Source organism: Mustela nivalis, assembly GCF_964662115.1.
Source record: "Mustela nivalis genome assembly, chromosome: 5".
Classification (NCBI taxonomy): Eukaryota; Metazoa; Chordata; class Mammalia; order Carnivora; family Mustelidae; genus Mustela; species Mustela nivalis.
Window position 1 is genome coordinate 113,498,150 of NC_139024.1, and position 13,491 is coordinate 113,511,640.

The following is a 13,491-nucleotide window of genomic DNA, read 5'->3' on the forward strand; positions in this document are numbered from 1 at the left end:
TCCGAGCGCAGGGGTGGGGTGAAGTAAGAAGGCGAGGCCACAGGGCACGGAAATGAGGGTAAGTACAGCAACTGCACTGAATAAGCGCCAGCCTGCTCGCCATCGCCGTCGGAGGGGAAGCACCGAGTTCGACGTGATCGCCTTGCAAGAGACTTTAACTCTCGCTCCTGAGTCCTTCAAACGGGACAAAATGAGCCAACAACCCAACCACCTTCAAGCGCTTAATTGGTGTTTCTTTTAAAGGCAACCATCTGACTTTTCGTGTTTCCTTCTGTCCTGTGAGCCTATTTGGTGTTGCGCGTCGGTGTTAATGAATATGTTCATGCCTGAACTTTGAAGGGTTTCTTTAAAAATAAATTATTACTTTCCTGAGGTTCTCAGGTACGGCCTTTATTTGAAAGGGGGGGCAACGAATTTTTCAAAACATTTGTAAGTGATGCCAGTATTACCAGGAGGCTTCCATTTATCTATTTTGAGAAAGTTAACATTCTCTTTAGCTTTGTACACAGGGTGATTTTCACTTTCTCAATTATCAACCCTTTGGTGAAATAAAGCAACTGTTTTACTTTTGTGGTGAGGATTAAAAAAAAAAAATCACTTTTATTTAATATAGCCATGTGAGTGTGCCTAACTAGAAGGATAGGGTCTCTAATGCTCTTGGGTTTGCCTGTCTCCTAATAGATGTGGACTCACAGCAAGATAGCCATGGCTAAAGCCAGCAGTGTCAGTTTTCTGATTGCAGAGTTTTTAAAAGACAGGAAAATATGTTTAACAAACATGCACTCAAAAGAAATATGGTTTCTACCACATCCCATTCTGGAGATCCCTTATACTTGGGCAAATAGACAATCTATGAGAAACGGCTTCAACGGTGTGCCTGGGTGGCTAGTCATTAAGTGTCTGCCTTCGGGTCTGGTCATGATCCCAGGGTCCTGGGATCAAGTCCCACATCTGGCTCCCGGTTGAGTCTCCTTCTCCCTCTGCCTGCCACTTCCCCTGCTTGTGCTCACTCTCTCTGTCAAATAAATAAAATCTAAAAAAAAAAAAAGAGAGAGAGAGAGAGAGCATCAAGTTTATGGGTTTCATTCGCTATGACTTCTTAGGTTCCCAAATCATTCAGAGAAGTCCATTCCTTATTCAGTATCTCTAGTGCTCTGCCAATCTCTGGCTGACAATAAAAACATTTTCAACTCCCAGAGGACTTCAAAATATAGAAAAAGAATCCTATAGTGATGATGTGAGCAGCTCCTAATATCAATTGAACTCCAGATGATTAGACTAATAACAATCTCATTTCCCTTGCCAGTGATCCAATTAGAATATGGCACATGTCCTAATTTTGAAATGAGGTAAAGCCTAAGAGGCTTCCAGGATAGGTTTCCCACTTCTGAAAAGAGCCATGAAAAAGACTTTGCCCCTCCTCTTCTCCTGTTGGTTGGGACTAGACATGATTTGGGAAAGGGCCATAAGCATCTTGCTACCAGCCGGATGAAACCAATACAGTATCAAGTGGGAGGGGAGGAATACACAGAAATTGAATCTGAGCCCTGACATGCTATCCTTGGACTTACTGTTAATGACAATTTCCCATTTGAATTTACATAACATGGGGTTCCCCCCAGCTTTATTGAAGTATAATTAATAAAAGTTGTGTATATTTAACTGTATGGTTTTATTTTTTGTTATTCAATAGATATATACTGATTCAATATATTGCATGTTTAACTGTTTGCTTTTGTATGTCGTTCAAAGATTTTTATTGATTCCAAAGGAAGAGTAGTTTGCAACACATTGGAACCCATGGATAGTTCCTGCAACTGAACTGAGCTGAAGGCAGACACTTAAATGATAGCCACCCAGGTGCCCCTGGAAATGTCCTTTTTTTTTTTTTTTTTAATGGAGCTATAATTGACATACAGCATATTAGTTTTAGGTGTATGACATAATAATTCCATAGTTGTATTGTTTAAAAAAAATGCAACCAAGCAAATAACTTCTGAATAAGACATATAATTCTCTTGAAGTACCTGGGAAGGAGATGGGCCCTGTTCAGTCAGAACCATGATTTTTAAGTCACCCTTTCCTCAAGGATTAGCAGTCTGATGAAGGATAAAGGAGCCTAAATTCTGCGTTTGGGAATCTATGGTCACTATTTAATATACTCGTTTTTGTCCCAGTCCCACCACTTTCACATCTATAAAAACGGAAATAACTGCATCTTCCTCACAGAGTTATCATAAAGTACTTAGACAATTTAAGTGGTATTAGCTGGTTGGTCCTACAGAAGTGATCCTCATACAGGGGGATCCAGTGCTGGAGAACAGGATTCTCTCTGAACTATACCTAATGTTAGTGAGCAATGTGCCTTTCATAACCCCACAGTTCTGTTCCATTTATTATCAAGAAAATGATGGAACTCAAAGAAGGCCTGCGTTGTAATCCAGGTTCCTCTCCACTTTAAACCCGACAATACCGAACAGCCCCGCGGGAGGTTGGCGCCAGGCACCGCTAGGACACCATTGGCCCGCCCGGATTTGAGGGAGCCAATCGCCAAGCACTCCTCGAGAGGGCGGGGCCTGCGCAGGGACCAACCAGGCCTGTGAGCAGACTGCGAGCGGTCTTGTCCCGCCTCCCGGCCACGTGGGGTTCTCTCTTCCTGCGGATCCGGTCCTGGGTACGAGCAATGGCGCCTTTCAGGATGAAGACCCAGCATGAATCCTACAGCCCAGGAACCGGCAAGAAGTGTTCCCTTTCCAGGAATTGGCTCCTTATGCACACTCAGCAGTACTGGTGTAAGTTTAAGCACTTTCTGAAGCCATCAGTGCTTAACGTGGAAGCACGTCTGCTGGAAAAGATTTTTGGTAAGTACAGTGAAATCTTTACCCCTCGGCCCCACCTCGGCCACCCACTGCACACCTAAGGCAGTGGCTAGTGTCCTGTAAGCCAGTGTCCCACTGACTTCCTTCGCCTGGCCCCCAAGCTCCGTGTTTTGTCCCGGCCCGCCACCCTAGCCCCCCCCTTAATCCTTCGGGAATCTTCCATTCTCCACAGGTCCAAGCAGAGTTCTTCTCCCGGGGTTCGAACGGGAGTTCAAAGTCGTGCTCCAGATGAGAAAGCCCAACTCCGAGGGCAAGGTTGAAATCTTCATCCTGGGGAGACGCCGGTACCGCAAGCGTGCCAAAAGGCTGATTCGCATTCTGACCACGAAGCCCAGAAGGAAGTCGTGTGAAGGTAAGGAGCGTCATACGCCTCCGCACTAAGTGCCGCAGGCCTAGGCTAACGAAGTCCTAAGGGAACTTTCACTTCCACCACTCCCCTCCCGCAAGCCTGGGACTCCTTCACATCAGGGGCTGCTAGGATTCCCGGGTTTCCAGGGGAGTCCCAGAAAACCCGAAACACAGCGCTGTGGGAGACAGTTGGCAAACGCAAGGAAGGAAGAGCCTTTAGGAACCTCCTACCCCATTCCCGCCCCACCTGTCTGCCTGCCTGATCTCCCTTTTCAGAAGCTGGGAAAGAAGCCATCTGGACTCCACTTAGTGAGAGAAAACTTGAGCCTGGGAGGTCTTATACTCAATGATGAATTAGAATGAACCCAAGAGCATTGTGAAAATGCAGATTTCTCACCACGACTTCCCTCCAAGCTCATCCAGGAATTAGGCATATTGGCAAAATTTCTCTGTTCCTCAGTCTCCTCACCTATAAAATAGGTCTTGTCATAGTGGCCTACATATAGGCTTTTTCCCAAGGATTAAATGAATGAATACAATAAAGCACTTAGAATACATAGAAAATACTTGATAAATATGAGCTATCATTATTTTATCGGGCGTTCTGGGTGCTTCTGATGTAGGTGGTCTGCTCTAAGGTGAGCAGTAAGTCAGTCTACCAGTAAGGTAGACTCGGCAGTTTTTTCTGTGGAGTCGCTTTCCCTGTGTGTCCTGTGTGTTCTCCAGGGCAGTTTAACTGCTCAATTCCATGCTTTCCTTCCAGGCACAATGATGCTCAGCCTGGAAACCATGAAGTCTCTTGAAAAAGAGAATGTTCACTCCAGTGCTTTCCTCTCCACCACAGTGATGAACAGCCTGGATGAAGCCATGCAGTCGCTGGAAATAGGTCAGGAGACTGTCCAGGAACCTGTTACCAAAACAGTGTGAATTTTGTGATGAGGTTCTCAGTGCAGGGGCATCAGTCTGGGTCAGGAGCCTTATGCTTAGAGACCCAGTCTGAACTCTTTTGTTCCTGTGGCTCAGGGGAAATAAGTATTGTTCATGGTCTACATAACTTTCTGCTGCATAGACAGCTGTTTAAAGATTCAAACATGAGTTATAATAAAAAAAATAAACTTTAAAAAAATAGATATAGATTAGTATTGTCAAGAAGACAGTCTTGCTTTTGCACACTCCAAGATGGGAAAGAGCTAGGAATTAACAAATGGTTGGTTCTGCTTTTTCATAGTGTTCTGTATTAGGTAGGTGTGACTAGGATCTTTAATGTTCCAGGGAGCTTTTGTAGCTAAGGAAGAACTTTACTGTTTATCCTTTCATTAATGCTGATTTTGAAAAAATAAAAAAGTTATACTGATATTAAACAAGCTTTGTAAACCCAATTGAAACATTGATGACAAGCCGATTCCATTCTCTTTGGCGTTACTTAGAAATCTGTTAGGTTTCTTTTGTTGTCTTTTTTAATAGCTTAAGTGGCAAAACACATTAGTGAGTACCAAATTTATTACGACTAGAACAAAAGTATGTTTCTTCATTATTCCTATAATTCCAAATAGAATAGTTTCCTGATTTAAACAATTTTATTAGTTAACTTTATTTTCTCAGTATTACCATAAATAAAAGAAAAAAGATTCCATCTCAGCCCAAGTTTGCATATCCTGGGTTCACTGACCAGTTACTTCTGGGTCCGATCCCAAGAATACCATTTATTGAGCATTTGGTGTAGACCAGGTTCTGTTAAGTACTTTACATACATTGTTTGACTTGATCCTCATAATAATCGTATGAAATCACAATCTATGAAAATAAATGTGATTACGCCCATTATACAGTTGAGGAAAGGACAGGGTGGGAACATCAAATAATGGGGATCCCACTTCTTTGTCACTTTTCATGTTGATACATGTTCGCACTACACGTAAACTCCTTATGGCATTAGGTATGGCGTTTCAATTTTCTTTTACCCCTGAGGCCCTAGGCACATAGTTAAACACTGGGTTATTGACTGTTACAGTGATTGTCTTATTTAACAACCAGTCAGCCTTAGTTAATGCAAATAATGGTGTTAATGAATAAAAACCAGAACTACCACATGGCCATTTGACCATAATGAACCTGTGTGTATGCTGTACAATGTCAGGAAAATTCCTTGCTTAAGTTTCATATTAATCAGGAAAATGTATTGAATTGTTTTTTCCCCCATTTTCCTTAGCAATAACATGGTACTCCAGATTCAGCCTAAAGAACTAAGGAGGCAACTGGCTGAGTTTAAAAATGCCTAATGGCAGTAGGTGCTTGGGGCCCAAATAGGCAGCTCTGTTGGGAGTGGCCAGGGTTAGTCACTAGCTCATAGGCTTAGGTGAGTAAACAGGAGGTTCCAGAGAAGTTCCTCTGGCTCTAGGTCATGTCACATAACCCTAGGAAAGAAAGGCCTACCACTTGGACAGGTAAGGCCTTAAAGACCTACCAAGGCATAAGTATGGAAAGTTTCTTTACAGTCTTTTGTACCATTCAACTTGGCCACAATCACACAGACTTAGGATTTGAGGTCGTCTCAGTCTAGGGCAGCATTCAGGTACTTTGGGACCTCAGTCATCTGGAACCTGGGGTCTAAGACTGGCCCCCTGCCGTAGAAGTGTTCTTTCTGCTCTGCTACCTCATCTTTGTCAATCACCTCTGGGTAAATAAATATATAAATAACCTCAGGGTTCTACCCTCACCCTCTACCTCACTCCTAGGAGTACCTGGGGTATGGCAGAGAAAACTTCCAGCAGGAGCTGCCTGAGCCCCTTTTTATACTCAAAGGCTATGGCCTTTGGACTTCAGGGTTTTTGTTTCTCTCCTTAAATAACTCAGGCTTTGCTTGATAGGAATTTTATTATGAGGTACCATTGGACCATCTTTCCATTTTGTTCTTTCGTGCCTGATCATTGTTGCTCATCCTTTCTGTTTTGGGTATAGTTTCAGCATTTTCCATATTCCTTTGGCCTATTCACAGTTTACTAAATCCATCCTTTTCTACTGACATAGAGAAAATGTGCATATTTATATTTGATAACTATATCTATACTTAATAAAAAAAATAATACCCAGATATTTACCTTCCTACCAACAAATGAAGGTCAAACATACCCATTTATGTTTCTTATTTGTGAGTCACAATTATCTTTAAATTTGTACAGTAACTTATCACTTAGGTCATGACTAGGAGTGGAAGACTATAAAGGCAGAAAACATTTCCCTTCTTACCTTCTAGTTTCTTTGGTCTAAAATTAAAGTGACATAAGACAGTTTAACAGGAGAAAAACAAATTTCATATGTACAAAAGCCCTGAAGACATGAGACCCAAAGACATTCAAGCAATGGAAACTTATATGCCATCCTAAGCTAAGGAGAAAAGGTAGGGATCTCAGGCTTCAAATGGGAGAAGAGAGTTCACAGGAAAACAAGAACAAGAAGAGCAAATGTTTGGTAAACAAATGTTTGCTGAGCCCCGAGCCTCCTAGAAGTCTTTCTGCTATAAAAAGTTATCTCTAATAATAGCTCTCTTCCTGCTATGGGCACTTATTTAAATTCTTGCAATTGAGGGGAGGTGAAAAGCTCTTTCCAAGTCTGCTGGGCCTCAGTTACCTTTTGCCTAAAATAATCTCTGCTGAAGTGGCGTATTCTGCTCCCCCTCAAGACTAAAAAGCTGAGTGGTAGCTTTTAACCCATGGGTACAGCTTGGCAACTTAGAGCTCCACTGTAAATTGTCCCTTGGTTGAGGAACCCTGATGTCAGTGTTGTGCACCAGTCAAATTTCCTGGAGGAGAATCCTGAAGTATCCTACCCTACCTGGATAGTAAAGGCTTGGCCCCAAAGTTCTGGGAGCCAATTAAGGAAAGAAGACCAAGTACCTCAGGTTCCAGTAATCAGTAAGCAGTTGGGTTACTCAGTCCTTCTGCACCCTAACTCTGCCTTTGTTTTACTCTCCCCGGAGAATAAAGGTAGTTTCCTGCCAGAGTGAAAGACAGGCAGCTGCCCAGGGTAACAGAGGGAACAGGGATCCAGAGATACAGACTCTCGAACATCTTTGCACTCAATTCTAGATGCCACTGTCCCCAGACCCCAGCAACCTCTAGGTCCTGAGCATTTTAGAACTCTGCAACCAAGTTGGATTGGCTATTTGAGAAAGCCAAATCTGAAATCCGTTAGTCTGTCTGTCTTCCACCTTCCAAGACGTTGCTATTTTCTTTTATCATGTGTTCCCTATTTCCTGGGTTTAATGTCTTTTTTTTTTAATCTCTTTACTGGAATCTAATGGGGTTTTAAATATAAAATTAGATACATCTGTTCCATCTGCCACTTTCCCTGCAACCTCCAGCTTGGGAACATTTCTGTATTTCCTAAAGTATACCCTTTAAAAGTTCCATTCATGGGGTGCATGGGCCGTTCGGTCGTTAAGCATCTGTCTTTGGCTAGAGTCGGGATCCCAGGGCCCTGGGCTCCACATCAGGCTCCCTGCTCCCGGGGAAACCTGCCTTTATTTTTTTTTTTTTTTAATTTATGTTATTTACTTATTTATTTTTAATTATTTATTTATTTGACAGAGAAAGAGATCACAAGTATCAGAGAGGTAGGCAGAGGGGGAAGGGGAAGCAGGCCCTCCACTGAGCAGAGAGCCTGAGGCGGGACTTGATCCCAGGACTCCGAGATCATAACCTGAGTTGAAGGCAGAGACTTAACTCACTGAGCCACCCAGGCACCCCAGAAGCCTGCTTTTTTTCCTGTGGATTCACATCTATTAATCTTTCTTAAAAAGCAGCTTTCGGTTTTGTTACTCCTATTTTGTTTGTGTTTCATAATCCACCGGTTTCTGCCTTAACCATTTTTTTTGTTTTGTTTCCTTAAGATTATTCTGTTTTCTCTAATTTTTGGAACTGAATGTTTTTTATTGGTTTTTATTCTTGGTTTTTATTCTTTCTGATAACTGCAGTATGGGGAGGGATCTACAACTTCCCCAACAGCTCCTCCATCCACTCAAGGATCTCTCTGGAGCTCTGGAACCACTGCCAGATGGCAGCAGCCTCTTCCACAGGGCTTTAATGCCAGACTCAGGTCTGCTTTGGGCCGCCCTTTCTCTTGGGTATCAGGCTCCTCCACCCCTGGAGACCTTCCTGTTTTCACAGACTGCCTATGAAGAACATGCACTGGCATTATAAATATCCCACTCTAAATTTCCAAGGGCTTATTTTACTATAGAAAGACAACTAGTTACTTGTTACTGATCTTCTTTTAAAGTCTTGGCCGGAACCCCAGATTTTAGGCTGTTTCCAAAGCTGTCCCAATTTTTTAAAAATTTCCTGTAGATAACCATATTTTAAAAGAGAAAGGGCAAAGGGAAAAACTATTAAGCTTATCTGTTTACATGATTCAACAAAACCTCCTACTCAAGAAGGAAGACTTAGAACACATTTGAGTAGCCATTGAGAATTTTGTACCTACTCCCATATTTATCCTGCAGCCAGATGATACTAGAATATCGCAGGGAATAAGAGACCCTGTTCCTTGCTTAGTTTAGTTTTGCCTTTTGCTGTTGTTTTTTAAGCAGTAAAGGAAAAATTTAGAACTCTGACAGAAGTAGATCAAAGGGGAAATCCAAAATAGTCCCTTATATAGTTGATAGAAGGTGATAATGGTGATAATTAGATACTATCCACACTGAATTCTCACTCTTTCTGCTCTTTTTTTTTTTTTTAAAGATTTTATTTATTTATTTGACAGAGAGAAATCACAAGTAGATGGAGAGGCAGGCAGAGAGAGAGAGGGAAGCAGGCTCCCTGCTGAGCAGAGAGCCCGATTCGGGACTCGATCCCAGGACCCTGAGATCATGACCTGAGCCAAAGGCAGCGGCTTAACCCACTGAGTCACCCAGACGCCCCATCACTCTTTCTGCTCTTGAGGATTTCTTACCTTGAACTATATACAAGTTCAGAACTATGAAGAACTTCCCTCATTTATCCCTGAAATGACAGTCCCTCACAAGATCAACTTTTTATTCATCTACTAAGGTACAGAGAGTCCTGTCTCTTCTGTTCTCTAAAGAAATAAAGATGAGCAGGCAGACCTTCTCATGACAAAAAACAGTATATAAATATTTTAAAGAGCCATATGGTGCTTTCACCTTTCCACATTCCTCCTCCTGCTTGATAAAATTCGTCTAATCTCTTATGAATTATCCAGCATAAATCTTGCTTTTCTAGGCTCAGTTAGTGGCCTTTTATCAAGCCTTTGTTCATAATGAAGGAAGAAACTTCAGTGTGGTGAGCTCTGGATTGTGTCGACCCAGTCATCTTTCAAGAATGAACCCAAGCCAAAGAGCTTGAGGCAGAAAGCCCTTAGCTGTCAGCACTGTGGGCCCAGCATCCAGTGATGAGAGCTGCCTCAGGGAGGAGTGTCTTCCCAAGGCATCCCGAATCCACTGCCCGCTACAGGGGGAGCACACGCTCTGCCCAGTCCGCCTGCCTTTCCCTCCGCTCCCAGACAGTGAGTACATGGATGTGCATCACAGATCCTGATACTCAGGAACCCAAACAGCAGCTCCTGGAGGAGGCGGGACGGCCCAGGCTTCTTGACACTCATAAACAGCCACTTACAGCTTCAGATCTGTCAGTGGTAACTAGTTATCAGGTTGGTGTCACACAATTCCAGTCAAAAATAGGGGGTAAAAAAGTCAAAACTTGACATTGTCTGCCAGGCTTTTTCACTCCTTACCTCATGGCAGGATGTCATAGAGTCTAAGGTTTGGAAGCAGCCACTCTCCTTGTGTATTGGCCCCTTCCAGAAGAGTATTAGAGACCAAAACCTGGAGTGGGAGTGGGAGGGTAGATGTTCATAAGAATGCTCACGGGGAACAGACCACAGCTGCTGCTCTTGAGCCACTTTTGTGATAGAGCTAGAAAAAATAATTGTAGGTGTGAATTCACAGTATTTCTTACAGAATGAGGTACTGTTAATCTTAAGACTTTACTTCACTGATAAAAGAGTTGACGGGAGAAGGATAAGAGAAATGCAGATTGGTGACTTCTGTTCTGAGGAGGATGAGGCAAGGACATTGGCTGAGCATTAAAAGGAAAAGAGGTGTAAATTAGTTTGAGGAGAATAGAGGGTACCAGAAAAATCCAGGCCAACTGGGAGTGCCATTTGAGATAGATGATCTTGCAATGCCATTCTAAAACCCAGTAGGTCCTTTAGTGGAAAATAACAAGCTGATTCTAAAAATACTTAGAAATAAAAAGGACTAAGAATAGCAAGAAACTCCTATAGAACCAAAATAATAAGGTAGAGCTTTTCTACTACATCTAAACCCTTTTAGACATTTTAAAAACTGCAATAATTAAGACAGTGGATTTTGGTGTGAGAATAGACAAATACACCAATGAAACCAAAGAACCCTAAAAACTAGACTTCTGCACCTACGGAGACTTGATTTACAGCAGAAAAGGCAAAGTGGGTAAAGGATAGGCTTTCACACAAATGTAAAAGCAACTGAACATATCATTTAAAAAGAAATGAAAAGGAGGGTGCTTGGGTGGCTCAGTGGGTTAAGCCTCTGCCTTCGGCTCGGGTCATGACCTCAGGGTCCTGGGATCAAGTCCCGCATCAGGCTTTGCTTGGCAGGGAGCCTGTTTCCTCCTCTCTCTCTCTGCCTGCCTTTCTGTCTACTTGTGATCTCTCTCTGTCAAATAAATAAATAAAATCTTTAAAAAAAAAAAAAAAAGAAAGAAAGAAAGAAATGAAAAGGAGCACCCAGCTCCTTTGGAAGAGCATGTGACTCTTAGCATGTGACTCTTACTCTTGGAGTTGTGACTTTGAGCTCCATGTGGGTGTAGAGGTTACTTAAATAAATACAATGTTTAAAGAAATAAATAAAAAGGAGATAAGAAACGTGATTGTACCTCAAACTATATACACAACAATTTGGAGGAGAGGGAAGGGAGATGGTTGTGGTTATAAAAAGGGCAACACAAGAAATTCTTGGGATTCCAAGACTGTAGTGATGGATACACAAGCCCATAGGTGAAAAAACTGTATAGACCTGAAATCGCACACACATACATGTACATATAAACAAGTACAAATAAAATGGAGAGAGGTCTGTTTCACTGCCAATATCCTGGTTGTGATATTTTACTAGTTTTTCAAAATCCTACCATCATGGGAAATTGATAGAGTGTACAAAGAATCTGCATTACTCCTTAAAAACTGCATGTGGAGCTATATTCTCAATAAAATTTTCAATTAAAATAGAAATTCTAGGTAAGTTATAGGTTAAATGCAAAAGGAGAAACCATAAATTTCTAGATGATAAATGGGTACCTATGACCCATGGACAGGAGAAGTCTGCTAAACAGGACACAAAAACCACCAGCCATAAAGGAAAAAATTGATAAAGGACATTAAAATTTAAGAATGTTTTCAAATGATACCATTAAGAACAGAATGGATGACTGAGGGACAGGAAATGGGAGATTTATCTTTCTCTGTATACCCTTTTGTACCTTCTGAATTTCATACCATCTATATACATTATATGTTTTTGAAGCTAAATTTTTTTTTAAATAAACTGTATACCCAGTGTGGACTCAAACTCACCATCCTGAGATCAGGAGTCACATCCTCTACCAACTGAGCAGGCCAGGCACTCCTGGAAACTGAAATTTTAAGTAAAATCTTTGTGAGGTCAAAGACATAATGAATGAGTGGTTGCTGGATTTGATTATAAAAAGGCCCTGAGCCTAATGATGGGTTCAGGTTTCACAGAACTACGCCATGAAACAAGGTCCAGTTTCCTTCCAGAATACATCAGTTACCAATATGTCTGATCTGGGATGGTTTTATTTTCCTTTTTGGGATCTTAAAAATTTACTGAAACCTAGAGAAAGCATAAACATATTTCCTGGTGATATTATTACAACTCTGGAAAATTATATAAATACACATACACACATATATAAATTGTGCCCCACTCAGGTATTAAAATAAGTACAGAGATAATGAAGAAACTAAAATCTTGAAACTAGCATTTCTCTGTTTTGTTGTTGTTGTTATTTAAGATTTTATTATTTATTTGACAGACAGAGATCACAAGTAGGCAGAGAGGCAGGCGGGTGGGAGGGAGCAGGCTCCTTGCTGAGCAGAGAGCCCAATGCGGGGCTTGATCCCAGGACCCTGAGATCATGACCTGAGCCAAAGGCAGAGGCTTAACCCACCGAGCCACCAGGTGCCCCTCTCTAACTGGTTTTAATGAAACTATTACAATCTATTTTGCATTTACTGTGAATAAAGGGCAAGACAATCTAAGAACCTAGATCCAATTCCAGCTCTGCTACTCCCATGACCATGGACAAATTGCTTAGTTTCTCTAAGTTTTAAGAAATGATCAATGAGAGGACCCATCTTTTTGGGTTGTTTTGAATATTGAATAAGATCACACATCTTGGGACGCCTGGGTGGCTCAGTTGGTTAAGCAGCTGCCTTCGGCTCAGGTCATGATCCCAGCGTCCTGGGATCGAGTCCCACATCGGGCTCCTTGCTCCGCAGGGAGCCTGCTTCTCCCTCTCCCTCTGACTCTGCCTTCCACTCTGTCTGCCTGTGCTCGCTCTCACTCTCTCTCTGGCAAATAAATAAATAAAATCTTAAAAAAAAAAAATCACACATCTAAAACAGAACATACCTATCACTTAAACTCTCAAGTGCTAGCCAATGTATTTTGAAAACCTTTTGGCTCCTTTTTAAAATTTTTAGCATTTAAGAAAACCTAAAATAAGATTTGTGACTTAAATTCTAGAAGTTTCATTCAACATATCTAATCATTTTAAAATTTGAGTAGATTTCATTTGTAAATACATTTTGGCTTATTAGTTATGAAGAAGTATATAAGTTGTTTTATTAGAGAAATGTTAATAGTCATGGAATAAGTAATCAGATGTCAAACATAAATACTCTTTTTAGGCACAGAGAATCTTTCCACAAAGCCCCCCTGAATCCTTATCCTTCCAGCCTCCTGTTACACATGCTCCTCCACTTCCAGGAGCTGGTCCCTTCGCCAGGGCCTCTAAGTTACATCCCTGTTGCTTTCACTAGGGCCTGAAGGCCTCAATTGTTCCCATCTGCCTCTAGATTGTCATCCCTGCCCCCACCCAACATTCTGCCCTTTTCCACAGCAAACTCGCTTATTCTCCATTGCCAACTACTTCTTTGTTCCCCCATCACAATACAAAAATAC

General features: G+C 41.8%; 1 protein-coding gene across 1 annotated transcript; it reads left to right on the forward strand.

Annotated features, from left to right (window-relative positions):
- Positions 1 to 2,467: 2,467 nt before the first annotated feature.
- On the forward strand, positions 2,468 to 4,600 carry LOC309864424 (developmental pluripotency-associated 5 protein-like). Its single transcript, XM_082729848.1, has 3 exons — positions 2,468 to 2,861; positions 3,052 to 3,231; positions 3,991 to 4,600. Exons 1-3 carry the CDS (start codon positions 2,684 to 2,686, stop codon positions 4,152 to 4,154), a joined length of 522 nt encoding a protein of 173 aa, XP_082585974.1. The 5' UTR covers positions 2,468 to 2,683; the 3' UTR covers positions 4,155 to 4,600.
- Positions 4,601 to 13,491: the final 8,891 nt, after the last annotated feature.

What these genes read in the sequence shown, in the direction of transcription:
- LOC309864424 (XM_082729848.1), top strand. Translation starts at nt 2,684, where the DNA reads ATGGCGCCTTTCAGGATGAAGACCCAGCATGAATCCTACAGCCCAGGA. An exon ending in TCTGCTGGAAAAGATTTTTG is followed by an intron (nt 2,862 to 3,051) that starts GTAAGTACAGTG and finishes CATTCTCCACAG; the next exon opens with GTCCAAGCAGAGTTCTTCTC. An exon ending in CAGAAGGAAGTCGTGTGAAG is followed by an intron (nt 3,232 to 3,990) that starts GTAAGGAGCGTC and finishes CTTTCCTTCCAG; the next exon opens with GCACAATGATGCTCAGCCTG.